At 41.9% G+C, this 27550-nt stretch overlaps 2 protein-coding genes across 9 annotated transcripts; both read right to left on the reverse strand.

Moving 5' to 3' along the window:
- Positions 1–227: 227 nt before the first annotated feature.
- Positions 228–12009, reverse strand: LOC119027168. 6 transcript variants are annotated; one of them, XM_037112108.1, is made up of 25 exons: positions 11701–12008; positions 10984–11056; positions 10848–10907; positions 10729–10773; positions 10300–10356; positions 10154–10219; positions 9281–9340; positions 9123–9182; positions 8742–8798; positions 8589–8654; positions 8248–8307; positions 7622–7696; positions 7465–7527; positions 7312–7380; positions 6962–7021; positions 6818–6883; positions 6512–6583; positions 5110–5187; positions 4947–5000; positions 4719–4739; positions 3098–3175; positions 2946–2985; positions 2098–2143; positions 1536–1950; positions 228–979 (listed from the first exon to the last, which is right to left on the reverse strand). In XM_037112108.1, exons 2-25 carry the CDS (start codon positions 11053–11055, stop codon positions 500–502), a joined length of 2220 nt encoding a protein of 739 aa, XP_036968003.1. In that variant the 5' UTR covers position 11056; positions 11701–12008; the 3' UTR covers positions 228–499. The 6 variants fall into 6 exon arrangements, with proteins under 6 accessions (XP_036968003.1, XP_036968004.1, XP_036968007.1 ...); XM_037112109.1 differs by lacking the exon at positions 8248–8307 and having other exon boundaries at positions 11701–12009; XM_037112112.1 differs by lacking the exons at positions 8742–8798; positions 9123–9182; positions 9281–9340; positions 10154–10219.
- A 711-nt stretch (positions 12010–12720) lies between these two features.
- si:cabz01007807.1 lies at positions 12721–27016 on the reverse strand. 3 transcript variants are annotated; one of them, XM_037112088.1, is made up of 34 exons: positions 26791–27016; positions 26634–26702; positions 25930–25995; positions 25706–25768; positions 24162–24197; positions 24000–24053; positions 22756–23892; positions 22530–22649; positions 22324–22416; positions 22069–22131; positions 21602–21661; positions 21411–21446; positions 21266–21331; positions 21120–21170; positions 20958–21026; positions 19958–20017; positions 19763–19870; positions 19576–19629; positions 19351–19419; positions 19181–19246; positions 19045–19098; positions 18892–18951; positions 18283–18327; positions 18030–18128; positions 17789–17941; positions 17509–17580; positions 17284–17370; positions 17151–17189; positions 16969–17043; positions 15365–15433; positions 15206–15245; positions 15054–15111; positions 14222–14567; positions 12721–14104 (listed from the first exon to the last, which is right to left on the reverse strand). In XM_037112088.1, exons 1-34 carry the CDS (start codon positions 26809–26811, stop codon positions 13700–13702), a joined length of 3963 nt encoding a protein of 1320 aa, XP_036967983.1. In that variant the 5' UTR covers positions 26812–27016; the 3' UTR covers positions 12721–13699. The 3 variants fall into 3 exon arrangements, with proteins under 3 accessions (XP_036967983.1, XP_036967981.1, XP_036967982.1); XM_037112086.1 differs by having other exon boundaries at positions 17470–17580; XM_037112087.1 differs by lacking the exon at positions 24162–24197 and having other exon boundaries at positions 17470–17580; positions 26791–27015.
- Between the last annotated feature and the right edge of the window lie 534 nt (positions 27017–27550).

The following is a 27550-nucleotide window of genomic DNA, read 5'->3' on the forward strand; positions in this document are numbered from 1 at the left end:
GCATCATGTGTTTGAGCGACACGGTTTTATTTTTATTTATGTAGGGACTTTCACAGCCAGACAGGATTTTCAACATTTTCTGTCCTCATGCAGCACTGCCTGATCACAAGGTGATCATGCCTCATCCACCCCTGAATCATCAGTGTGACCAGTCTGTGAGTTTTGGGTTATTACATTTCACAACTGATATGAACAGTAGGTGTACAGTACAAAAAGGAACAGACAAGTAAGCAGAAATGTACTTTTATTAAAGAACATTAATTTGAAAAAAGAGACAGACAAAACAATTTTTTGTTCCGTACATTTACTTAAAAATCTCTACTTTAATATAAATATATTACTAAGAAAAGCTTTTGGAAGACAAAGTTACAATAGTAATTGATTGAAGCAAAACTACAATCCCACTACAGCTAAAAACATTTTTAATGCACCCAAAGTATGTTTGTGCTGATTGGATTAAGATGATGAGACTTTGGTTTGATTTTCTAACGGTTATCCTTCATTCTTCAAGCTCGACAAGCTTCTTCAATTCAGACTTCAGCAGCTCTTCATCCTCTTCCTCCTCTACCTCCACTTCTATCCCATCCATGGTTTTCTGCAGCTCTTCCTTGATGCGGTTCAGCTCCAGCAGCCCGTCCTGCAGTTCTTTGCAAACTTCTCTGATCTTGTTGGCGAAGTCTGTCTTTGCGCCCTTTTTGAGCTCCATGGAGTCTTTGGCCAGGAAAAAGACATCGAGAGCCAGAAAGAGTCCTGACATAACTCCAGTGGTAACGCTAATCACCTGGGCAGCTTTAGCGGCGCCACCTGCGACACTGAGTACCTGAACGGTGCTAATTAGGCTCTCGGTGTTGATCAGTAAAGCCTTGCCAGCCCGGCCGCCCTCCTTCATGACGTGTTTGACGTTCTGGTTGAGGTGATTCTTTGAGATGCTGTCAGCGTACTGCTCAAAGTTCCACTCTTCAAGCATCTCCATCCCTGCCTGTCAGGTAAAAAGGAACAAAGAAGATTACTACAAGTTTCAAACCCATTGAATCCAAGATTTTTTTCTTTAAAACGGCGGTTAAGTATGGGGCGCTGATTGTAAAGTTGCACATGCTAAAGTAAACCGCAACTTTTCTCTACATTGAGCAACAAACCATGATTAATAAATGTGAAATTGTTACTTTTGACCAGATTTACAGCAACATTTGTGAACTCTGTGATGTTTACTTCTCATGTAAAAATAAAAATTATACATCTAAATGTAACGGGTGAAACTAAATATTTAGCTAATATGCAAAGTTACACAGCCTGTCATCGGAAGTACCACGATAAAAGCTCATTGAGGCGAAAGATCTACTTTGGGTAGTCGGACGGAGTGATTACGCTGCACTGTTAGTCATGTCTAGTAGACCAGTGTGCCAACGCTGGGTGTCATGTATTTTAAACCGAAGGCAAATGAGATTTTTACTCCAAAAGCTAAATTGATCATGTTTAAGGTTTTTCAAGCTTTGCATGCAATGAAATGGCTGAAAACGCATGTTCTCTCCTCTCACCTGCAGAAAGTCCAGGCACTCCTTGATGTCCTTTATCTCCTCCTGGTAATCTTGGATCATCTTCTCCACCTTCTTCCGGTCCGTCTTTGAATGGACCGTGTCCGTGATGTTGGCTGAAGCCGATGCCAGCCCACCTGCCGTAGCCACGCCGATGCCAACGGCTGTGACGATGAGCGACGTCCCTGCAGTGAAGGGCGCCAGGATGAGGCCGGTAATGGTGGTGACGGACCCCGCGACGCTGGCTACTCCGCCTCCGACACTGGCGGTGACGGTCTTCTTGTGGAACGTGTCAGCCGAGTCGGCCAAAGCGAGCAGCTCCAGGATACGCTGCTGGAGGGAGGCGCCACGCTGGTTGAAAAAGCGGACGAAAAGACGAGCCGCCATGAAGACACGATCGGCTGCTTCTCCCACGACTCTGAATGGAACAAGGAAGAGAAACATTGGATTGGACTGCAACTTTCAGTTCAGTACAAGTATTAATGTAGTAATGTTGACCTTTTTTTGCTGCAGCAAAGGAAGGCCCTGAAAGCGAATATAGAACCTTAGTCAATGTGCTACTTACTCTTCAGCTTCATCATCCTGATTAGCCTCATTCCACTCGTCCCAGCCTAACACGCAGGAAAGACACGATTATTAACTTAAATGTCATTTCACTGTTAACAATGAAATGCTTTTTTAAACCATTAAACAACTGTGTATTGTAAAGTGGCAACTTAAGTTTACAATATTTTGTAAATGTTTGATAAATACTGCGTAGTTAATCTATAATAAACTGTATATTAAGATGCTGATTATAAAGTTTAGAGCCCGACCGATATATCTGTTATTGCTAATGTTGTCCTATTAAATACGCAGGTCTTGGCTTATATGTTGCCAGCAGAGAAAGATGCCTGAGATCATTTTTAATAATTAATTTTCTAGTAATTTTGCTCTTTGAACACACTGGTTACACTTTTCACTGTTGAGGCGCCCTGGTATCTCACCTGGTATTTTATTTTAAGATTGTACACCCCATGTACAGAAGCTGATTCAGCATGTCATCCAATGTGTGTCCTTTCCACAAAAAAAAAAAAAAAGAAAGAAAAATCTCCTGCTTGTGTTGCATATCTTTGTGTTTGATAATCACATTTGAGGGATTGTTGCAAAAACTGTGGATGCATCAGCTGATATATTGATATCAACACTTCTCACATCCCGGTATCGGTCAGGCTCTGATAAAATGCCACTGTTATTTATAGTCTTTACAATTTTCATTGTAAAAATCATGAAATGTTGAAATCATGAAACTTGTAGCTAGTTGAATTAACTCTAAAGTCCAACTCCATTCGTGAATGATGGTCATTATAAAGCATTGCCAAAATTTCACCAGAAATAAAGAAGATCACCAACAAATAAAAAGTCTGAGCATACCCTCTGCTGTTTTCCACCACGCTAAAAGGCCGTCCTCGTCCTGAAAGTTAACAAATGTAAACTCTTTGAAGTAATTCTGCATGTACAGGTAAAATTACCAATCAAAGAAGCAACATGTGAAGTAATATTCTACTACATAAAAATAAGGTTACGTCTAGAGGGTCCAGCAGTGTTCCTTCACCAGGCACGGGCACTTCAGCCAGCTCTAGGGTCTGAACTTCCACAGTTTCCTGGATCAGAAAAATGCAGAACGCTTTACACATTGACAGATTTTTGCTTAAAACAGTACCAATTACATTTGGAAAATTCCTTTCAGCTTGCTGCATCATTTTTTCACATAAACCTAGTGAGTTTTAATGCAGCAGTGTTAGCAAAAATATGTCTTCGCCTATGAATGGTATTCAAAGCTTTGTTCCAGGAACAGTTGTGTCTCACATTGGTGCTTACCGGCAGCAAAGCCACAAGCAAAAAGACGAATGCCTCAAGCTATGAAGAGGACTTGAACTAACAAGCTATTCAAGACCAACCCTTTTTCAAAAGACAGGTACCGAGTTATCTGCCATCTGGTGGTTTACAGATTGCTGTTAATCTATTTGATTACCACTGATCATCTGTGGTGAAAGTTCATGTTGAAATCAAGCTTAAATTTACAATAATGTTTTAATCAAGTCATGTTAAGAGTTTAATCTCCATGTTTCGTGTCCGACATTTTTGCCCGTGTCGCTTCATGATTAAATGATATTTCCAGTGTTGGCCTGTCATGTCAGCGCCGAGCTGCCAGGTGACAACAGGACATGCCTGCAGACATGAAATGAAAGAAGGGCATCGGGAAACGCAAAAAACAAACATCACCCGAGAACCACAGGCTCTGCCCTGGTGAAGATACAGGACATAATATACTCCGACAAAGGGAATAGGAACTCTGTGGGCAAACACACCCTCAGATAATATTCCCTATCCGGTTTATTTAAGCAGCCATGATGAGCTGTGAGTGGTTTATTTGCATAGCTCTATAATTCCACATGCAAATCGCATGTGCGTGTGTGCTCAAAAAGCACCAACTGTAATTATCAACGTGAAAAAAAGCTATACTGCAGCTCAGCTGTGGTGTATTTATTAAAGGTTAATACACTGATGAAGATTTATACAGGTAATGAATTCATTGCTTTAAAAAAATAGTTATGAGTGAATATATACTGGAGTAGTAAGACCATGAGATAAATCATAAAATGCTACATTTGTATTTAATGATGTAGTGGAGATGGGGAGGATTAAATAAGTGTGAACATTTTCCTACTTCTCTTCAAAACATGTACACTGTTTGAGTGAGAATATTTTTGTAAAATTTGAATCTTTGAAACACAGATATCTTCTGTGGTCTTTCCTCTTCCAGGTCACCACTGGATTGGAGGGTCTGCTTGGGCAGTGGATCTTCACATATTAACTTCTATCAGATATTCTGTCCATAACAGCTGTGATTTTGATGATGATGATGATGATGATAATAATATGATGACTGGTGTCTAAGAGTGAGTACAATTTGATGCAGCTAAAGGGAACTGGTGAAGGTTCTAGATTATGATTAAAATAGTTTTTCTTAGTGATGCAAAAATTATCATTCCTACTAAACATGAATCACACCACAGTCATAATATCCATCTACGTGATCCCAGCATTATTATTTCTTTTGTACATTATCCTGCAGCCCTGACTCGCTTTAATTATGTGTATTAAAAAAGGTGCTTTACATATGAAGCTGCCTTGCTCACTCACCTGGGAAGCTGCTGCAGAATCCTGTGGAGCAAAACAGTTCAATTTCAAAATCCAAACTGACTTCAAAATGAATGAAAATGACTCCATTTGAGAACACATTCCCATTTTAAACTAAAAAAGACAAATTACATAAGTCTTTTCATTCATTGTTAATTGTGTTTTTACACAATACTGAGCTAGAATGGAAATACAGCTTCTTAGAGTGGATGGATGTGTGTTCACTGGTACCTTTGATCCAGACCCAAAAAACGCACCAGGCAGAATCCTCTTTATTCTGAAAGTCTAGAGAGGAAATAAAACATGTTACTCTCATCCCCTCTGTCAAAAGGAATAACTGAAGGAGAAATAACAGAGTCCGTTTAACAGTGATCCAAATCTCTGTTTTACAAACCATCGTTCTTTTCTTCGGTGCCCCTGTTGGTTGGCTCTTCACCTCACAGCTCGTGTCAGCATCAGTATACCAAATGGACTGTGCACAGATTTAGGATACAGAGAGTTACATGGTTCAATAACGCCTCACATAAATCAGCAGGGAAAATGAACCTCGGCTCTTATACATGTAGCATTTCACGATTGAGTTAGATTTATTATCTGTTTGATTCACTGCTGTGATGTTTTCTCAAGTCCTAATTAAACATTTTGTCTTCAAAGTTCAGCAGTCTGACGCAGCTGAGATTAAAAACATCAGACTGACTGTCTGGGCGGCGTCAGACACCAATGAACAACCTTCATGAACAGTTGATTTCTTGTGGTTTGTTACAACAATGTCAACTTGCAGTCCAACCACAAAAATGCAAAGCAGTGTAATCTGCCTCTGCATGCAGCAGTAAAACACAATGGAAAAAGTCAGTCACAGTTAACATCTGTCCTAAGGATGGACCAGTTAACGATAACAGACAACTTTTATGCTTCAGCATCCGAGGTAAATACTGATGTCACAGTGTAATGGATGTAGACCGATGACACCATCTATGTAAAGATCGGTTCTTTACAAACGTTGTCATGACAATGCTTTTCACTCGGATTACGTTTTTTACTGGAAACTGATGCGCGTCTGCCATTACAAAAACAAAAAACAGGAAGAGGCATTGTTCTCTCAGGTGACAGTGGACCAACTGGAATGACTGAAAAGGAAGAAAGAGGGCCGCTGATCGGGGAGACAGAGAAGGTGCAGAGAGATAGAAACTGAGGTGAAGTAAGAGTGAACTTAAGGAAGTTTTCTCAGTGGACAGCGCCGGTGTTCCTCCTCACCACCAACACTTGGGAATTCTTTCTACTAGATCAGTAACAAAGGTTGCCTACATACTAATGCGACCATGTGGTTTGCTGCCTTTTCATACCACTGAGATGGTGATTTGTCGGTCAAATTGGGATTCTTACGGTTGTTTACTGCTTTGGTCAGTAGCCAGGCCACTAACATTAAAACGACAGGGAAACACTAGGAGGAACAGAAAGTCGAAAAGTTTCCCACTTTATATTTACGCCATGTTCACACAGCAGGCAAATCAGATTTGTTTCTCAAATTAGAATGTCTGGTCCATTATTTGCAGGTGCATTTTTTAGTCTAGACAACAAAATTTTGGCGTAGGCATTTTTGGCGTAGGCATCATGACGTCTGTACGCTCTCCAAACAACCACTCTGTCAAGTCAAATAGAGTTCCTTTCAGTGTTACTGTACAGGTGGCTCTTGATTTGACGTCATATTGCATTTCCTGTTTTTCTTACATGTCGAAAACGCTGGCAGTCTGAGCTTAAAGGACGATAAAAAAAAATAAAATAAAAAAAAGTCTTACATGTCTCTCTATGGTGCTGTCGTCCAAGCTTTCAGAGCTGGTGGAGTGCTCGCTTTGAATAGTTTTGTTTTCCTAAAAAGAAATAAGAACTGGGTGAGAAAAAAAAAAACAACAATATCTCTGACATGTTATGGAACAATACAAGAGGCATGTGAACTATTATTTACTTGGTGAGGTGTTAAGGAACACATGAAACAAAAACGTTAAAAATGGACTCAAGAATCTTTGACATGGTCTATGAAATCATTTGACCCTTTTCAAACACTTAAGCAAAAACACTTCCAAAGAAAAACTCAGTGACCCCACCTGCGACTTGAATGAGGAAGCTGAATCTGGAACCGAAGTGTCTGACCGACATTCCTCATCTGGCATCTGTATCAACAAAAGCAGAGGGTAAAATTACACATCTGATCAAAAACACACAAAAGAAGTCATTGTCCTGGTCAGTACCTGTGTGTACGACCTGAAGGGGTTTACTTTCTGCATCATCCCTTTGAACACACTGGCGCTCTAAAACAAATGCAAAGAAATGATAGAAATACAGAAAAAGGCCTTGAAATAAAGACATGTTTTCATCAAAGATACAACTCAAGATGGTCAAAATGAAGCTGTAATCACTTTGTTGCCTCTTTGGCACCATCTAGTGGTAGGAGCAAGAACAACACTGGTGTAAAACACTGGCTACAGCTGTGCACAGATGACAAAAAGTGTGTAAATGCACAGGAACCAGATTACTGGTTTTCCAGCTGATCCAAACATGACCGCCCAAGGCTAAACTAAAGCTGGAGCGCCGGCTCTACCTGCTTCTCCGGCAGGTTGTTATTGTCCTCCAGGCTTCCGCTACTGGAGGAGAGGTCGTTGTGTAGAGGCTGTGTGAACATTAGCACAGTCGATCAGAAAATGTTTTCTCTCCATCTCAAACATCCGTTCAGCGTCAGGAGTCAGACTGGTACCTTTGGCTGTGAGGATTTGAATGGGTTGACTTTCTGCATCATTCCCGCCATCACCCCCGGATGCTGAAGAAGAAATACTTTAGTCCAGCTGTTGACAAATTGTCCTGCTGTACGAAATCTACAGATTGTTAAAGTCTTAAGTTCAGATCATGTTTACCTGTTTGCCTGTTTGAGGTTCTTTGTCCGTCTCGGATGAATCTGCAGAATCATGCGGAGGATCGCTCTTTGGCACCTAAAAAAAATGTTTACTGATTTAAAAAAAAACACTACACCAATAATCAACAGAATTATATTTCATATTACTTTAATGTATTTTACCTTGTCTTTTATCAATACTGTAATTGTATTTATTTATATTTTTGGATTAAGTGTTTTCTGTGATTTTGCCTTTTTTGTCACTTTTATTCCTTTGACTTGTGATGACTCATGTTGACTTTTATGTCTTTACATCCTCTGTTCAGCCATCATGTTTGAAAGAGGTCATACTACACTAATTCTCAGGTTCAAGCTTTTATTTGGGGGTCCTAGTAGTGTACGGTCACACACACTTTTATAAATAAATGCCAAGCAAGGTAGTGTGATCCAAAATAACGCAGCTTACAGCAGTAGCAACTGTGTCCTGCTGACTGACTACAGTGTACAGTGTTCAAATTGTCATTTTTCTGATTATTTGCCTCTGACTGATTTGCTGGTCGTTGGTTGAATCAAGTTAAAAAGGTGTAGAGAGGACCGACACAGGACGTCTACTATGACTTTTTACCACAGAAACAATGTTGGAGCTACCTGGGAGGTAGACTTGAATGGGTTGACCTTCTGCATCACTCCTTTCAACACACCAGGGTTCTGAAACACAACACCACCATTGTCTTAAACAGTTTACTCCCCATGTTTTTTCACTTCCACAGTGTTTTCTTTTCAGAAGCTCTCCCTGCCATTATGTTTTCTATTCTTGGATCAAACACCTGTAACGTGACTCTTTGTGTGACGTGTTTCTTCCATGGGATCAGTAAAAGTAGCCCGCTGTGAGAAGTAAACTCGGGCCCCTCCTTCTTTTGTTCGACATTTTTCATTTGAAACAAAATAATGATTCGAAGTAACTGAGCATGCATTAAACGTTCCCTCACCTGTGTGGAGTCGGATCCTCGCTCTAGTGACTCTGATGAAGGAGCTTTGTTGACTGTAGAGGAGGCCTGGAGTCGGATGCAAAGTTCAAATCGTGATTTTACATTAGGGACTTAGAATTTTAACAGTTACTCTTTAAATGTGTCACGATTTACCTGCGAGGTGGACTTGAAGGGGTTGACCTTCTGCATTACGCCCATCACCCCAGTCCTCTGATGTTGGTAAAACACAGATAAAATACATCAAACAGCCATTGGTATTGGTATTTTTTTTAGTCTGATACAGTCAAACAAATCGAATCAATGTGTGCATGAAAATATGTCTGATTAAAGTAGGATATTTTGTTAATCATCCTCAGGAAATAGTAGCAGAGGACTCAACACAGAGCAGTGTTGCACCTGAGAGGAGTGTGGTTTGTAAGCGTCGATGCTGTTTGAGGGCTTTATAACTCAAGTAAAAAAGGTAGGGGGGAGTGTGTAGGTGCCAGTTTGTAATCGTGCCTCGGCACATTAAGTACACCATCATCCTTCACCCACCTGACTGGAGTCGGGGGCTCGTCCCTCCTCCAGCGACTCTGAAGATGGAGCTTTAGAGACCTGTGGGAGAAACGCAGCAGACGGGACGCCCTCATTGTCTGACACATCACTATCATTGCTACGTTACGGCTGCAACATGCAGAGAGTGTCGGGTCTACCTGGGAGGTAGACTTGAACGGGTTGACCTTCTGCATGACTCCCTTCAGCATTCCAGGGTTCTGAAACACCAGATTCAAACTGTTCATGGACTGACGCGCACAATTTCTAGTTAAAGCTCCTAATAAATATATAATAAAATATATATGTTTAAATTCAAGCTGAAAAAGGTTTAAAAAGTTGCAATTTGGTAGTTTTGGGGAAGAAGTGTTACATCAGCAGAGAAAGTTCTTCACTGACTGATGTTTTTATAACTAAACATACTAAATTACCTTAAGTTCCCTTCGTTTTTCATGACTGAATAAACAAACTGACCTTAAAGGGCAACACTTTTGTTTATATATGGTGGACCCTGCCACCTTTCTAGCTTCAAACAGTGTTCTGGGGGCCTTATTTCCCTCTGAGAACAGCTGGTTTATTCACTTATAGACAAAATTAATATTTCTTCTCATTAATATTGCACATTTAAAACATTCTGAGTTGAGATTTCTTCTCCAGAACTGCAGAATGCCCCTTTAATGGTGCTTTTTAAAGTGCAGCTAAAGGAACAGGTGCTAACACTTTATATCACTCAAAAGTAAGATAAGCAGAGGAAACTTTAAGTTCTGTTGTATGCAAGGTTGGAATGGCACATGAAGGAGCTTGGGGTACAACTTTGGATGATATTCAAGTGTCTCATTTGTTTAATTAAGTCACGTTTGTTCAGATACAATAAAAGTGAAATGGCCAAATAACAAAAACAACTAAAAAGTCAGTCTGACACTAAATGTGTTGCATTTTTAATTTAAAAAAAAAGAAACCAAACATACTGTGTTATGAAGGGAAAACAATGCTTTTTGTCCTGTACAGTAAGGTAGAACATGAGTTCCTCTCACCTGTGTGGAGTCGGATCCTCGCTCTAGTGACTCTGACGAAGGAGCTTTGCTGACTGTAGAGGAGGCCTGGAGATGCGTCGAATTCAAATCATGATTTTACATTAAGTACTCAGAATTTTTACTCTTTAAAATGTGTCACGTTTTACCTGCGAGGTGGACTTGAAGGGGTTGACCTTCTGCATTACGCCCATCATCCCGGTCCTCTGGTGTTGGTACAACAAACACAACATGCATCAGACAGCCCTTGTTGGACATGTACCTGAGGGGATCAGTGGGTTGGCGAGGTGTGTTGAACCTTTAAGCTAGAGTTTTCTGTGTCCTGACGGCTGCCATCTTTTAACCTGGCTACATCACCATGGTAACTCATGCTGCAGACTTAACCTGGCCCCGTCCACATGATATTTTTATACGTCCGTTTTGTTTCACTTCAGTTTTATTTCTGTGCAGACAGTTTGTGAGTTTTAATGTCACTTGTTTCAGTGCCAGTACAACTCCACTGTTCCAGCTAAACTGATCTGAGCGAGTGTGTCACAGTGGCAGAGAGAGGATTAAAAAGTCTTAACTCGTGCTCGTACCTTGGTCTTTGGATTGAGCTCGCTCGTGATCTCGCTGTCGTTCTCCTGCGAGATGTAATTACAGTCAACAAACAGGGCAGAACCTTGTGTTTTGAGGCTGTGACGGTGTGAACGCTCACCTGCGAGTCTGTGGCTTCATCTGGTTTGTTCTGGCTGTGTGTGATGGGATTGTCTAGATCCTGGTGATAACAACGGCCTCGGTTAGGAGAACAAGTACATGTGAACCTGAAATAACTTTCACTGTTCCTTGCATACCTCCTTGCTGGGTCGAGGTGGGACCGCTGGAGCTGGAGCTGGGGAGCCTTTATCTCTTCTGAACATATTCATGCTGAGAAAGTGTACAAGGTTCAGATATTAGAAAGTGATGAAATATCAACTACAACCTGACAGCCACCAAGGTCATTCTTGCCCTGTTTTTCTGGATAACATTACAAACCAGACTACATTTAAATGTTCGACAATTTAAGGTTATCTGTATAACCTGAAAACTAGCAAATGTTTTTTGGGGAAAGTTGAGTGCTTTTGTGAGAACACACATTTTCGTGAAAAATTCGGCTTGCATCAGAACCCCCACACTAAGCATTTCCAGTAGCACTTCCACTTTTATTAGGCCACGTCACACCCACAACTTCGAAACAGCGTGTGCCTGAAGTCAATGCTGCTACTTGTTAAAAAGTTACAATATGCTGGTTAAAGTGGTGTTTTGCTGAACAGGATCAGGCCGAATTAAGTAATGAGACCAAGTTAGTGTGAATAATTCTTAAAAGTGGCTTTTTATAACTGGAAACCAGCAAATGGGAAACAACTCGTTAAATTGGCAGCATTTTGAACGGAGTCTGGCGTGTGTCGTTCTCGACACAAAACAAAGTCACATGCTGTTCCGGACTGTAGCTGTGTTCCTCTGCAGAGGAATGCTTGCCAACGCAAACACTCCCGCAACAACACAATGACAAGTGCAGGGTTCCTACCTACCTCAGCGCGGCCGCAGTGAACACAGACGGACAGAAACTCGCCGGGTTACAGAACAACAACAGCAGATCACCGAGCTTCAGAGTCACAGCTTCACTTCCCCTTCATCCCGCAGAGACGTCGAACCGGTTGCGGCGGACTTCACTTCACCGTGTTGGGTTACTGACACCTGCTGCCGCCTGCTCTGATTTCAGCGAGACTTTCTCGGTGTTTGGTGGCGACAATGGACCGAGGCTCGGCCTGAATGGGGGTCCACTCCCTCAGAGGAATGTTTGGGAAAAATGCCCTCAACTCTGATCACCTGTGTCACCTGGACGGGGGGCGTGGCCTCTGTGTCCACCAGGGAGTTTAGTACTGATGCTGGTGTTTGACAAACGCTTCAAAAAGACAGGCCATATCATTTATTATATGTTTTATATAAGATAAATACAGTGTTGATTTATTCAAACAAAGAATATCTTATTGTGAAATTGCTATTAAAAACTTGGTGAGGGAGTTTTTGTTCACCTTGGCTTGACTTTTACTTTTATGTCTAAATTTGCATCTTTGCACTGTTTTTTTATGCAAATACTGTTGGAAATTATGCGCTCCTTACATGTGGCACATTTTAGTGTTAAGCTTTTATTTTTTTATTTTTTTGTACATTTTCTGTTTGATTTTAGATTTAATGTTTAAAAAACTTTTCCCTGCACATCAGGGGCAACCTTAACCGGTGTTCCTGTGCTCATACAATCAATTTTAATAACATCTCATTACGCTATCTAAAAAGAATTCCCCAAAAGAAAAGCTTGAAAGATTCAAAAGTTTTTAGGAAACTGGAAAATTCAAATCAGATACAGGCTGGCAAATTTCAAAGTAAAATAACATAATGCAGTCAATATTGTGTATTCGGTAGGAATTAAATATAATTATATGATCAGATTCTCATTATTACAGCTCTTATTAGCTTTCATAAAAGAGCCTTTACAATTCTGAGTGGTTTGAATCACATGGCTTTAAAAAAAAACACTGAAGAGCAAAATCTGCACATGGGACACATTAGCCAAACAGTTTTTATTCACAGAATCAGTTCCATTAAAACGTCTGAATATATTAAAGTAGAATATCTATAATAGGTTCATTCTGTTCAGGTTGAAATAAGTACAAACATACAGAAACAGGGATCTTTCTGCATTCAGAACATACTAACTTTGGCAGATTCGGGCTTATCAGAACAGCATCGACACAAAATGGCTCCAGTTCTTGTACAGAACGTGTCGAACAACACAGTGGTGTCTTCGTATAGCTCACATACGTGTGCACACAGAGGCTGTTTCATAGGCATCGATATATTTCCTGTGCAATAACTTGACATTAAACATTGAAACGTTTCCTCGTCATTACCCAGATCTGTGGCGAATTACTCTTATTCATAATTAAAAATAAATTACCTTATGTACAACACTCATTGTCACATGTTCTCTCCAAAGACAAAAACACATAAAATATATCCTGATAAGATAATGAGTCTCACTGTGGAGACTACAGATTGTTTGATCACACAGATATCTGGTGGAGGGAATGTACAAGATAACAGAGATAGTGACGAAACAATAACATCTAATACAACTGTGCCTCTAATATCATTTTATGTACAGTGTGGATACATTTTTAACTAACATTTTTTTTATCAGTGTTGAACTTCAAGCCCTCTGTGTCCTTAAATTTTGATTCACCTTATATTTAAACCTTTTACCCATATATCAATACACACTGTACAGTGCTTAAAGAAGTGTCCTGTTTTCCTGTTATTCCGACTGGTAACATCTTACAATATAATACAAATACAACAAGGATAATCAGAATAATCTACTACAAATTAAAGCCCATTATTAGCTCAACAGAGGGTTCTTTCCCGGAGTCTGTTCTCAACAAACTGATGTTAATAAAAGTCGCCCTTCTAATGTCTGAACCTTCACATGGTCAGTAGCCTCATTTCGCCACTAGAGGGGGCTGGTGCTCCTCAATTGCTGCCGGTTGCACCCTGCAGCTCCTCTCTGATGGAGTTGAGCTCCACTATCCCGTCATTAAGCATACTGGCCAGCTCCTTTATCTGACCCACTATCTCCTTCTTGCAGCCCTTCTTCAGCTCCCGGGAGTCCTTGATGAAGTACTTGTCCATGCCTTTGAAGAGTCCTTGGACCGAGGCAACAGCAGCGTCCGTTATGTCAGTCGCCCGCATCACCGGTGTGTCCACCAGGCTGATCATCTGGACGGCCCTGCGGATCTCCCAGTCCTCCGAGTAGTGCTGGGTGCCCGACCTGAGGAAGGGATGGCCGCGGAGTTTGTACAGGCCCTGATTGATAAAGTGGAGGATCTTGCTGATGTCGAGCAGGTGGGCCTCGTATTCCTGCAGCACCACCTCCACCTGGGGAAAGAGACGGGAAGGAGCACGAGAATGAAAAGGTCAAAGGTTAAGTTCACGCATGAAATGGCTCAAGTCAAGTGGATTCTGCAGTGCTGTCAAAAACACGGATTTATTTACCTTCTTCCGGTCGTGCATGTTGTTGACGTTATCCGAGATGGCCGCAGAGGCCGAAGTGATTCCTCCCGCCGTTGCCACGCCAACACCGACGGCAGTGATCACGAGAGAGGCCCCGAAGGTGAAGGGCGCCAGAGCCAAACCAGCAATGGCCGTCACGCCGCCCACAGCCGTGGTGGTGCCGCCGGTGATGCCGGCGATCTTGGCCTTGTGGTGGAAGGTGCTGATGTCATCGGCGATGGCGTGGAGCGTGATGATAGACTGCCAGAGGACCTCGGCCCGCTCGGTGAAGACTTTGTTGAAGAGGCGCAGGCCGCGGTGGACCTTGTCGGCCAAGATGGTGAAAGACCTGGGATTCATTTAGGAGACGGAGAGAGTCAGAGAGAGAGAGAGAAGGCAGCACCTTAAAATGTTTAGGTGAGCGGAGACGAGTTTCCACCCTGTAATCTATAATCGTTTGGATAATCAGTGAATAGATTCACCTTTTTTCAAGCAAAAATGTCTAACATGAACTGATTCTAGCCTCTGAAATGTCAGGATGTGAGTCGTTGCTTTGTCATATATGGTGCTAAACTGAATTTCTTTTGGTTTTGGGTCATTGGTCATAGAAAAAACCCCAGCAATTTTGTCTTTTTTCTCCAAAGTTCAAAAGTTTGTTGACTTGATCAGTATGCTCTGTTTCCCTGATTAATGGTCCAGAAACAGAGAATATTCTATTCAGTATTATACATGACAAAGAAAAGCATCAGATCGTCACATCCGTTATGGTAGAATCAGGTAATTCCTGGCATTTATTCTTGAAGACTGACTGCTAATTTCATACACGCAGACGTACTTGGACTCATCCTCTTTCAGGGCCTTGTCCTCGTCGTCTGACGGCACCTCATCCCACTCTGAAAAAAATCAAATCAAGCAGCGGGCGTTAATGAAGTACAAAAGTTAAGTTGTCTGTTAACTGAATATGATATACGAGTGATTGTGACTCACGCTCCACAGTGTACCACCACTCCATCAAACTGTCAGTGTCCTGTGACGGAGGAAACAAAAGCATGATGGGTCACAGCGGCTACAACAGGAGATCTTTATGCAGCTGTACAAACAGTAAATTCAAGGCGTCTGTTCAACCAGTTTGAAGAAGAAACTGACCCCTTCCTCGTCCTCGTCCTCCAGATCCTCCATGGCTCGCTCGTCCATCTGGGCAGCCAGCCACTCCGCCTGCGCGAAGGGGGGGGGGGGGTTTATATTCAATCCAGTGAGTACATGAAAATAGGTTTTGGCCACATACTTTAGCGTATTCACATTGATTTGTCATCAAAGCCTCTCGTGCACTGGCTGGTGTGACGGCAAGTGAGCATGAACGTTATGCTGCCGAGCCGGTCCAGTCACATGCCAGAGGAATGTGTCCCATCAGGAACACAGAAATCAAGATAAAGAAGACACCAGTGGGAAACAGCAACATTTCATAACGTTCCCAACTGTCAGCCCAGGTAAACAAATCGCGGCTTGTGTAAAAGATTCGGGATCGTCTTTTGATTCGTTCTGTCCAAACTCTGGGCACTGATGAGTTTCTGGCTTGATCATGATCGTAGTATACTACGATCACAAGTATCCCGACCGAGCCTTGTGTTTACAAGGCTCAGTCGGGATACTACAATCACGATCAAGAATCAGAAACTCACGATGGGTCCCACCTGCTATGGCAGGAGAGCATCATGCAGTTGTTATTATGTAAACTCGTGATCATGATCAAGCCAGAAACTCATCAGTGTGTGACAGTGAAACGTTGGTGTGAAAATCTGAGGTCACGTAAGTGCTTTCGGGTTACATAAAACTGGAGGGTGTGTGCCTCCACCAGCCACTTCCACGCATTCAAATATCCTTCCTGCATTCCATGCAGGTGGCAATACACTGTCACAGTGATGTTGAGCTTTTTATACCTTCGCACTGGCAAGTAGCATAAAATAATAAAGTTATGACTGTTGGTTTCTAAAAAGTCTAAAAGGTCAGAGGTTAAAGTCACTGTGACGACATAATATTCTGCTAAAAAACGTATTCAGCACCACAACTCTGGAACAATTCCAGCTTGGATTTGAAATATAATCATCTTTTCATTTTATCTGACAAGACATTTGTGTGAAATCTGGTCATACTCGGGGTATAAAGGCTCGAGTTACTGCACACATATCTGGAACAAAAACCCAGAAAAGTGCTCCAACTCTTTTATTTTCTAGTCTTGTCCCTTTTGAACCTTTTCCATTTTAGCTTATTTTCATATTTTTGAACTTCTGTGAAATGTCTTCCTGTGTCTTATAATGTAATGCGTGTGCCCCTGTAAAGCACTTTAAGTTGCCTTGTGTCTGAATGTTGCTTTACAAATAAACCTGCCTCGCCTTAAAAGAATGGGATGGACAACCCAAATACACAGCGCCTCCTGGTCAGTGTGGAGGCCCACCAAGGTCAACATTTTTTAAAAAACAACAACAAAAAAAAAAAAAACTGCAACACATTCTTGTGATTTTCCATAGATCTCGCTGGGAAATGTGAGACAAAAAAACAAAAAGTTGACTTGATGGAAGGTGTGGTTTATGTGAAGTAAGTCTCAAAGACACTGAAAACTGGGTCGTTCATTTCAGACATTTTTCAAAGGATTAAAAGACATTCCACTCTGAAACGAATCTGTCTGAAGGATCCCAGTTTGATGCCAATGTGGGCTCCTCATTTAAATATCTTGTAGTATTACCCAAACTTACCCGAGCAGCCTCTGACATGAAGTCACCGGACGTGGCTCCTGGTGGATCGTCAGAGTCTAGATGCATGGATTTATTCTGGCACGACAAAGAGGTAACAAAACGTGAGCAGCATAAAAACAGCAATAAAAACAAATTCCCTCTTGATCGTGATTTTAGACGGAAGGTAGACTGCACTGGCTCACCTTGGACTTTTTGAGGGCTTTGAGTTTTGATGCCTTCTTCTGTTAGAAAGAAAAAAAAAACACATATGAGAATCAGATATTAAATAACCCCAAAGTAAAGCAGTGGAGGTGAACGTGAGAGCGCCAAGAATACCGGTTTGCAGATTCCCAGCTCGTCTTGTTCGTAGTCGTACTTGACGTCTTTTCCTGTTTGGGCCTCGTCGTCATCAGCAAACACATCCTGACAAAAAAAAAAAAGAAAAGAAAAGAAAATGCCACAAGTACAATGAATACCACAGAAAACGAACTAACTGTATGGTTGGTGCTTGACTGAACGTACACCGGAGGCCTGCTGAGGGACCTGGTGGCTGAATCCGACCTCTTCACTTTGTCCGTAGGCGGTGTTGGACTTGCGCGGGAGGGGAGGAGGGCCTTTGTGTTTGGACTTTTGCTGACGGAAGAAACAAAAAACATTGGGCGTGTTCGTGAAGCTTGAGATGACATCGAGCTGGAAAAGACTCTTCCCTCTTTGACACAGTGAAGGCTTGACGCATCAACGATACATCTTACAGCACAAACACTTAAGATCATTGTCTCTATTGTTGCAACCTGAAAAGAGTCCCTGTGCTACCACTGGTTTCAAACAGAAACATATATACCGGTTTGCTGTCACCCATCCCATCCAGTTCTTCATCGTCCAGCTCCTCCGCTGAGAAGCTGCTCTTCTTCTTCTGAAGGCTGGGATCGCCCAGCATGCCCTCCTTGGAGCTTCGGCGGCCCACGTCCCGCATCTTCATCTTCGTTGGTTTCTTCTGTCGATGGGGGAGAAAACAGCCTTTAAGTGAGAACATCTGACATAAATAAAACAAGAGGAGGAACTGAGTGTTAAAAGAAAGTTACAGGTTTCCAGTCTTCCGTTCCGTATACAGCCTCGTCTCCGTTGAGCCTGGCAGACGTGTGGAGGGATTTCTGGAAGTGCTCCTCATCCATGAAAGCAGCCTGCAGAACACATTCAAAACGGATGGTACAGTTGGATGTTGCATATTTGCTCAAGTAAAGCCAACAAATAACTATAATGGTCACACTGAAATGTACATGGATGTAAACTGTTAACAAGTCAAACAACATATGCTAACAAAAGATGAGACGATACCTTGCTAGATGACTGAAGCTCGTCTACATCGTCAAAAGCCTCCTCCTGCGAGTGAGAGATGGACAACTGTATAACTTGCATATTGTTTCAGAATGATACAAGTGTTGGAAGTCATTTCATGATAAAGTGGATTTTAAAAACGATCACCTTTATAAGATACAAGGGGATGAATTAAGCCATATTTCTTCCCAATGTACCTGGAACCTATAGAACCAGGAACTGTTCTCAAGAAGCTCAAAGGTTCCTTCAGCCTGTTGTCGTCCACTACAGTGTAAAGACCTTCTTATATTCCTTATATTCAGCTAATGTATGAAAAGAAATGGCCATTTTTACACCTCGTTTTTGGACGTGATAAGCTATCAATTAGGTCTAGACCTCACTGCATCCATAACTCCAGTAGACATGTCAAAGCAGAGCGAACAAAAACTGGTTTGCAGCTGCAGATGTTTCAAAACGGTGGTTGAAATAATCCTGTGAGTACTCAAATAATCAGAAAATCCTTGCAGAGTTCCCTCAAAAGTTCTTTGGAGAAAATGCAGATTTAGTCGTTGTCTAGTGAGATTAACTTTGTGGTTGCTCTTGTGTCGAGTAAACCGAGCTGAATGTTACCTGGGACTTCTTACGAGGTGTGTAGCCGTGTGCACCCAAAACTTCCTCTTGCGATTTGTCCTATTCAGGGCAAAACAAAAGTCCAGATATATCACCATAAAATATGTATGAACAAAGAACAACCCCGGTAAATTCAAACATACTGGGTCGTACCTTTGAGCCTTTGCGAGGCGTGTATCCGTGCGCTCCCTTCGGCTCATCACCAGTCTGGAGAGAGGAAGTTTCAAACATGCTGGTCAGACATCAAGTATACTGTGAAATAGCAAAAACAGCAGTAGAGGGTTGTTACCTTCTCTACAGTGATGGCGAATCCTCTGTGCGGCACGAACTTGATTTTCATCTTCTTTTTTTTCTTCTGGAGAGACAAAAAGATTGAATGAGCCAAAACAAGAACACTCACAGTTGTCGCTTAAGATTAAGTCTGAAGTATCTAAAAGTCTTGAAGTCATCGCTGTCGACCTCATCGTGCTGCGCCTCCCCTCCGTCCTCCTCCTCCTCGCCGCCAGTGCTGCCATCCAAGGCGGTCCCCTGTTGACAATGAAACATCAAAAACCGTATCATGTTAACTTTTTAGTGTGACTCCATCCTCATTCCAGCACTTGTAATTGTAAAAAAAGAAGAAAAAAAAAAGAATGAGCTACTAGAGATAATCTGATCAAACATGGTAGACTCCCTGTACCTTACCTCTGACCATCGGCGTATCGAGTTCTTCTTGCTTTTCTTGCCAAAGTCACCGTCCTGTTGTGGAATCAAAACAACGTCATCACGACACGTGTTTGTTAGTTTTCACACGCCCAATAGGTGATGGAAAGAGCTGGAATATGTCTGTTTGCTTGGATGAAACCATGATAGTCCATCGGCGTTAACGCACCTTCGATTCTTGAGGTAAATGTCCGTCCGCGTGTTTCCTGTCCAGCATGAAAGAATTCGTGGATGCTCTTCGGAGCAGCTGGTTGACTTTGGTCTTCAGCTGTTTCTTCTGTGGACAAATCAAGATATTAGTAAAACCGCTCATAATTCCAAAACAAGTTCATTTGCAGCCAAACAAACAGAATAAAAAACATACTTTATAGTCTAACTCATGCTCCCCGTCTTCATTCTCTCCTGGAGACTCTGAAAAATACTCCTGAAAAACAGAATTTAACCGTCATCACACAGTAAACACACCGGGTCGTTCAGATACCACGTAACTATTATTTTTGTCCCAATTTATTACAACAGAATTTTACTTCCGGCAAGCGACTGGTGATTTGTTTTGAAATATTTGATAATCTTCAGTACAGCTGACCGACTTTCTGGCATCACAGATAAACCCGACTACGGGTTTGTCCTCGTGCCTCAAGGCAATTCAAAACTGATAAGAGCGAGTCTCAGACCGTTCAGATTCTCACACACAAGTCACTTTTGTTTGCTGCCTCCTCTATCTGCTTCAGTTCACTCCGTTGATAGTGAAATATGCATGGGACATCTGCAGACTAGGCTTAAAACAACACATGCTAATGCTCGTTTAAATTCAGGGTTTCCGCACCTTTGTAAAACTTCAATTCAGGCCCAGTTCACTCAGATTCAAGGACCCAGCACAACAGTGTGGGATGCGGCTCAAGGTTCATATTTATTACAGCCCGACTGTGAAGATGTGTTGCGCAGAGGGGATATTTAACATTTTAACAATAAACGTTGCTGTCTAAAATGACAGAAAACTTCAAACCCAAGAATCTTTTCCTGCATTAAAACACACATATTGGTCAACATATATGCCGCAACTCATAAAACTGTCAAACAGATAAATGTTGGTCGTCTATAATTCCTACGACATCGAGCAGGGTTTATGCTGATCTGAACCCTTTCCTTAATGTTATTGTTCACGTATCATCTGACTTCCATCACTCATGTGACTGTGGCATTTTCCTGAGACAGGCGACACATGACACAACTATGAGCAACATCATGTGCAGACAGTGGAATGTAGCCTCTGTTTACTTATGTAAGAAAAAAAATCAAAGAAACGTCCATTTTTATTTCTTTCAAGGACTCCGATTTTGATTTAAAAACACCTTTGCTGTTACCTTTGATGATTTACGTGTGGTGGGCAGCGTCCTGCTCCTCGCCTCCTTTGGGTCGTCGCCAAACTTTTCCTACAACGGACAATCACATCCGTTACAGAGAACACACAAACACAATCCAAGTAGTGAAAATTTAGTACTATTTTGGGTTTGGTTTTTTTTTACCTTTGATCCCCGTCTGGAGAGAAGGGACATTCTGAACTTTTTATCATTTTTCTGTAAATAAAACAAAAAACAAACAAAAATAGGATGTTAAACTTTACTTTGGAAAATATATTGTTAACTACCACGTTATGCTGTCACATTTGTACCTTGATGTGACTCCCAGAGACTCCATCTTGATCCTCGCCACTTCCTCCATCAGAGTCCCGCTTCACCTACAAGGAAAAGTTAGCTTGTTTAGCATCTTCTTTAGCTTAAACACAATGCCAACTAGACACACAACTTGTCTCTTACCAGTATTGATTCTCGTCGTAGTCTAAATGTTCCAGACTTGTAGAAAGAAACATACACATGAATTGCCAAGAGAAACATCATTTACATTTGTTTTGCATACTGAACATGAGAGTTTGAGGTCGTGTGTTAACATATTCATGGCCAACACGACGACGGAGCCGCAGAGCTAAGATTTAAAAATGTTTCCTCACTGGTTTGAAGTCGGGGTCAAGCTCAGGACTGTCCTCAGGCCAGTCTTCAACACACTTTTCCTGTTTGGAAAAGACAATATTCACAGACAGTTTTACCTCGCCTGAAATGTTTTCATAAGAATCCAACTTAATGAAAATATATTTCTGCCTGAACTGCAACAGTAAGGGTGCTGATCAAGGTCTACTCTATTCTATTCTATTGTCCATTCTATCTATTCTGTAGTACATGGTAGATACATTAAATTGAAATGACTGTTAATTAACCATTACTGAATCTCAGAACAGCAAATTTGGTAACATCCAACTTGTTCATATTATTGGTTATAATGAGCAGCCTAGGCTCTGGGGCCACTATGAGCTCAATGCTGACCATTTTTTGTGGCCTTTTCTACTATGAATTAAATTATAGTCATAGTTATTTATTTAATTCATATTAAATAAACCCTTTTTTTAACTTAAAAACACACCTGTCCAAGAAGCAGGATGTCCTGAAAAACAACATAGTCCTCCCCCTCCAATGGTTTACTCTCCTGTGGAAGAAATGAAATGAAGAAAAAAATACTTGAAACATGCCAACAGACAGATAATGTTCTGACCACAGTGTATCCCAATCAACACATGCATGACCCGTTATGGGAGATATCTGGAGCAATATCCTCGAACACACCCTGGCCCAAGATAATTGAGGTAGCTAATTAGGTCAAATAAAACAGCTTGCATACCGGAGTTTTTGGTTTGCGGGGAATAACTGGTTTTGGGAGCGGTCTGAGGACTGGTTTAGGAAGAGTTTTTGGCACAGTTGGTGCAGTTTCAATCTAAACACAGTCCAAAGGAAACAGGAGGTGAATTAACAACACAGCAGTTATAGTGGAAAAAAAATACAAGCAGAGAAATAAAAATGTTGTGCTAAACTGTGTTCATTTCATACAGGTTCTGCTGGCGGGGGTGGCCTTTCTGGTTTCGGTGGCTTTTCTGGGGTCGGAGGCTTTTCTTTCCTTGGTGGTCTGGTCCGAGGAAGTGGCTTTGGCGGACGTTTGAAGGTTGACACCTGTAGTGTACATAATATCAATCACAATATATCTCAGAGTACATTATTTAAGCATTTAAACTTAATTCTATTGTTGTCCAAATATCAAGGCACTTGTACTACATACATGATTCATTTGAGCTGGAGATCGGCCTGGTGTCATGGACAGATTCCTGGCCCGGCTGAAGGGAGTCGGCTGCAGAATATCATGGTCAGTTCCCTGAGGGGTCGTCAAGATGACATCATGTTGCCAAGTGGAAGGCTTTGGTTGGATGGCTGGATTAGATTCTGATGCATTGAAGAGATCTGGTGATGATGACATGTCCAGCTTCCTGTCTGATGAATTGTTGAGTGAAGACGTAGAGCTTGTGGTCTTAGAAGCTGTATTGTTGGGGTTTATCTCCAACACATCATTGCTGTTCATCTTGGTGGGAAGTGGTTGGAAGATGTCTGGAGTCCCATTTGAAAGATCCTGGAATGGGTCAAACTGCTTTGAGGGAGTGGCACCAAACGGGTCATCCAAACTGGAAACGTCTTGGAATAAATCCCTTGTAATTGGACTTGGGAATGGGTCGACTGTATTTGCAGATGACGATGAAAATACATCCAGATTTTTCTGAGAGGACATGCCAAAAAGGTCTTTTGTCGTAGAAGGGTCTTGTTTGGCGAAGGGTTCCCTGCTTTCAGTTCGAACTGCTTGAAACAAATCTCCATTGGTTGTGGCAGTATGAAACGGGTTCCCGAATGCTGGCTGTGGAGAACGGAACAGATCATCCTCCTTGTCTGAAGAAGATTTGAACGGGTCTACAAAAATACTGGCAGATTTCTCCAAGGGGTTCTCCTCCCTAGGGCGCTCTGCATGGAGTGAATGATCGCCTTTAGCAGCTTGGAAAAGATTGACCCCTTCATTTTTAAACAGGTCAGTGCTTTCTGATTTCAGGTTTTTGGACAAGTTCTGTCTTTGAGCAGGAACTGGCTTGAATAAGTCTGGCGAGTTTAATGTCACATCATGAAAATGGCCATTGGCAGATTGGTTTTGGGCCAATGTTGATGCCAGGAAGAGGTCCTGCACAGGGTTGGGTGTGAGGACCTGGAATAGATCCTTCTGATGTTCAGAAAATTTGTCACCATGTTCCACAGTCTTAACGTCAGTCTGAAGATCCAGAGGTGAGCTCTGAAATTCAGGTGGAGGGACAAAGATGGTACTGAAGTTGATGTCTGAGCTTTCCTTCCCTACCTCCTCATGGCTTTTGCTGCCTGATTCCTGACAACAGAGCAAAAAGTCATTAGGGATGTGTTAAGTGAAAATGATGGAGCTTAAAATAATGTTGTGATCTGATTTTGTGAAAAAAAAAAAATCCTTGTATGTACCAAGTAATGCGTATAAAAAGGGTTACTTCTGGCCAAACCCCCATTGAATCCATTCTGTTAAACAAAGAAAGGGAAATAAGTTGAGAAAACAGAGTGGTAAGATTTCTCTTGGACTGCTGACAGATGGCTCAAACAGAGTGACGCTGGCATCAAAAAACATACCGGAGGACTTGCATGTAGCTGTTCTGGCACGCCATTCTTAAACAATTAGACAGTGACACGGCAGAAATGTTAGATGTTGAATGATTGTTGGGAGGAGGCAGTGCATACTATATACTGAACGGATTGTGAAATCAAGTTTCCAGCTGAGCTAGATCGCTCTGACACTCACACTGTTGGTTCACAACAATGTTGCCACCTTTTAGTGGCCACAGATTTCATCCTAGGAGACTGAAATTTGGCTTCTAAGTTGAATTGACGCTGTACCTCCCCAAAAATTTATGTTAACAGCGACGCAGACTTCAACAACTGTGACTGCTTTGTTTGGAAGCGATGCTAATAATGGGGATTTTGAGCTATAATTCTCAGAGTAAACACACCTCACTCTTCAGCTGAGGCAGTCACTCCTGACTGGCCAGCAGTTGTTCTTCTTGGATTACATGACTCACTTGGAGCCTCTCTTCGCTGGATTTCTCGCCCAGACAGAGCGGAAAGGCTGAATGTCTATAGGAAAGGCTGCCCCTCAACGAGCAGCCCCGTAGCAATTGTCGGCCTAAGTTGTTAAAGCAGCAGACACCTTGCTTGTTCGCTCTTTCTGGCCCAGAGACACAGCTGTGACATGAAGGAGTTGGAGTGTTTACAGGGGAAAGTACAGCTGGCAATCCGCTCACTGCACCTATATAAATGCTCACAACGGCACAGGCAACTTGCAAGGTTTCAAGGTTTGACTGCTGATTATTACTTCGTATTTTGATTTATTTGGCTACAGGTCAGTGTATGTACGACCCAGAAAAGGGATTACAAAGTCTCTCAGATAGCATCTTACCATTATCTAGTGCGGCAGATGACTCTGCTTTGTTTTGGTGTTGTTGATTTAAGACTCTAGACTTATTAATAGAAAAGTCTAGTCAGACTACTTGTACGCAATCACGCCTACACATTGCACAGTCCTCATAATAACATCTGAGGAATCAGAGGAAAACAAAAGAAAGGGTGTGGATTTAACCTCTGCCACAGCACGAGTTAGATGATTATCCTACATCTTCACAGCTTTATGAATGGTCAACAAACACTATCGCTAACTACGGCTTAAAAATGATCCATTTAATGCTGCAAAACGAGAGCATTTCAGCTGAATCCTGAGGGTGATTTCTCCTGAGTTGTTCCGTGTCATTCCTGTAAGTTCTGCAGATGTTTCCTCTGGTTGTTGGTCGCAGCAGCTGAGAGATCACTGAGGAACACACCGTCCTGCGGACCACTTAAAAAAGTCAATGACGCTGAAAGGAGCAACAAAACATGTTTGTGGAGGGAAGCGTGGGAACTCAGTCGTCGTGCTTATCGCGCATTCTGGGTCGCCGAGGGAGTGATGCGTCACTAAACACAAATTCAACATCACTTCTAACTGTTGAAATGATACAGCAAGCACGTCTACGCTTCCTGTTGGGTTTCCAGCAGCCAACAGTTTGTTTTGGCTGTTACCCCGGCGTTCAGAAGAAAGACACATTAACTGGGACTGGTGAAAGCTGATGTCATCAGCGGTCTCTGACCTGTTTGTTTCGAGACTCGGCCGCAGATGATCCACTGGAGTCAGATGTTGATGAAACGACAGTCTAAGAGGAAACATAAAGAAAGCACTGATCACGTGATCATGCAGGTTACTTTTTTTAAATACTCACCAACAAACTGGAAACGAGGGATACCCAAATGTGACAGACTGTACATTTGTGCGTGTGTTCTGGGACAGTTAGCTGGTGTCAGTGTAGACACTCACCTTGTATTGATCATGGAAAGGGCTCTGGGAAACTTTCTTCAGCCTACTTTGTAGCGTCACAAGACTCTGAGGGAAGGACACACAGGAAGATTGCGAAATCATGTGGTTATTATGCGACTGTGGTGACATTTCACACAACAAAAATCTGTCTCCTTGATTTCTAATCAACTCTATCGGCCTCATGTTCTGTCAGATCATCATGTGTTCGTTGGTATTCTTTCAACAAATCTGGAACTGCGTGGTTTTCACTGCACGGGGAGGGAATGAAGAATGGCAATCTGAATAGCAGCTAGTAACTAAATCTATAAGAAGTGCAACATTTTCCTGGTAAAAAAAAAAAAAAAAATCTGACAGCTGCCTCTCAAAGCAGACTTGAATGAATGTACAGGGAAAAAAAGCCACATGATGAAACTCGATCCTCGCTGTCACAAGTTCAGATTCTCCTCTGTTGTGTCAAAACATCCATCAGTCAGAGGACTGACAGCGAAGACATTCACCACATCATCACTCTCTGACTGTGGCTAACCAGCCTGTTCGCCCTGACAGCATACAGGAGATCAACCAGCAAGCACAGTTACAGTCTACATGTCCTGAACTGATCACACTGTTTATCTCTGAGGATAAAATGTGGAAGATGAACCACATGCACTGCCAACACAAGCAAATCCACCACTACAACTAACAGAGACCATGTCAGTACTCACAGGTCGTCTCTCTCCAGATGCTGCAGCTGCTGCACTCTCTCCATGATCATCCGCCTCCACCTCGTTCTCCTGATAAACATTAACATTAGACATTAAGAAGAAAAACAACACAACAGCTTTTAAAACTTGCATCAATCACACACAACTCAGCACTTACCGCAGTGGTGTCTCCTCTCATAATCACTGAAGTTTGTCTGATGGTTTTATTTTGAAGGAACAAAAACAGGTTATTATTAATATTCCCACGTGTAAAATCCGCGGATTATAAGGTTTGTTTCGCATCAAGATGCGTCAGTGTGTCCTCAGCGTTGACATCGCGCACGCTGGTAATTATCTTCCAGGTTGACGCACCTGTGTCAGACCTGCCGCGAGGCGTACCTGAACATCCGGAGGTAACGATTTCAAAATAAAAGTCGTTGCGCAACGTCGCTCTGGCATTGTTATTAAAATGTGTAGATTTCTTTCTTTCGGTTTTTTTTTTGCATTTTTTTTTTTTTTTTTTGCTTTTCCAATAATGACATTTTACATTTTAGTCCCCAACACACACACATTACTTTGAAAAATGTTTATTTGTAATCTTTAGTTACAGGTCTGAGTTTGATGGATTAAAATACATATACAAACAAAGTGAACACTTGTTTTAGGACTAAAAAAATGTAAATGACAACAACAAAAAAGTACCACACAACCCGTCCAGCGTAATAAGTCTTTTAAAACCTAAAATCTTCATTGTAGCTTCTAAGTTAATTGCACTGGCGCCCACCCCTCTGAAGTGGGTACACAAGAGCGACCATGCATCAAGGGTGTAAATACGTAATGTCTTTTCAAATCATTTGGGGATCTTGGGGGGTCCCAGACACTTGAGTTATACTGGACAAGATGTATGAGGCCATTTTAATAACATTTTACAGTTGATT

Source organism: Acanthopagrus latus, chromosome 10 (genome assembly GCF_904848185.1).
Source record: "Acanthopagrus latus isolate v.2019 chromosome 10, fAcaLat1.1, whole genome shotgun sequence".
Taxonomy (NCBI): Eukaryota; Metazoa; Chordata; class Actinopteri; order Spariformes; family Sparidae; genus Acanthopagrus; species Acanthopagrus latus.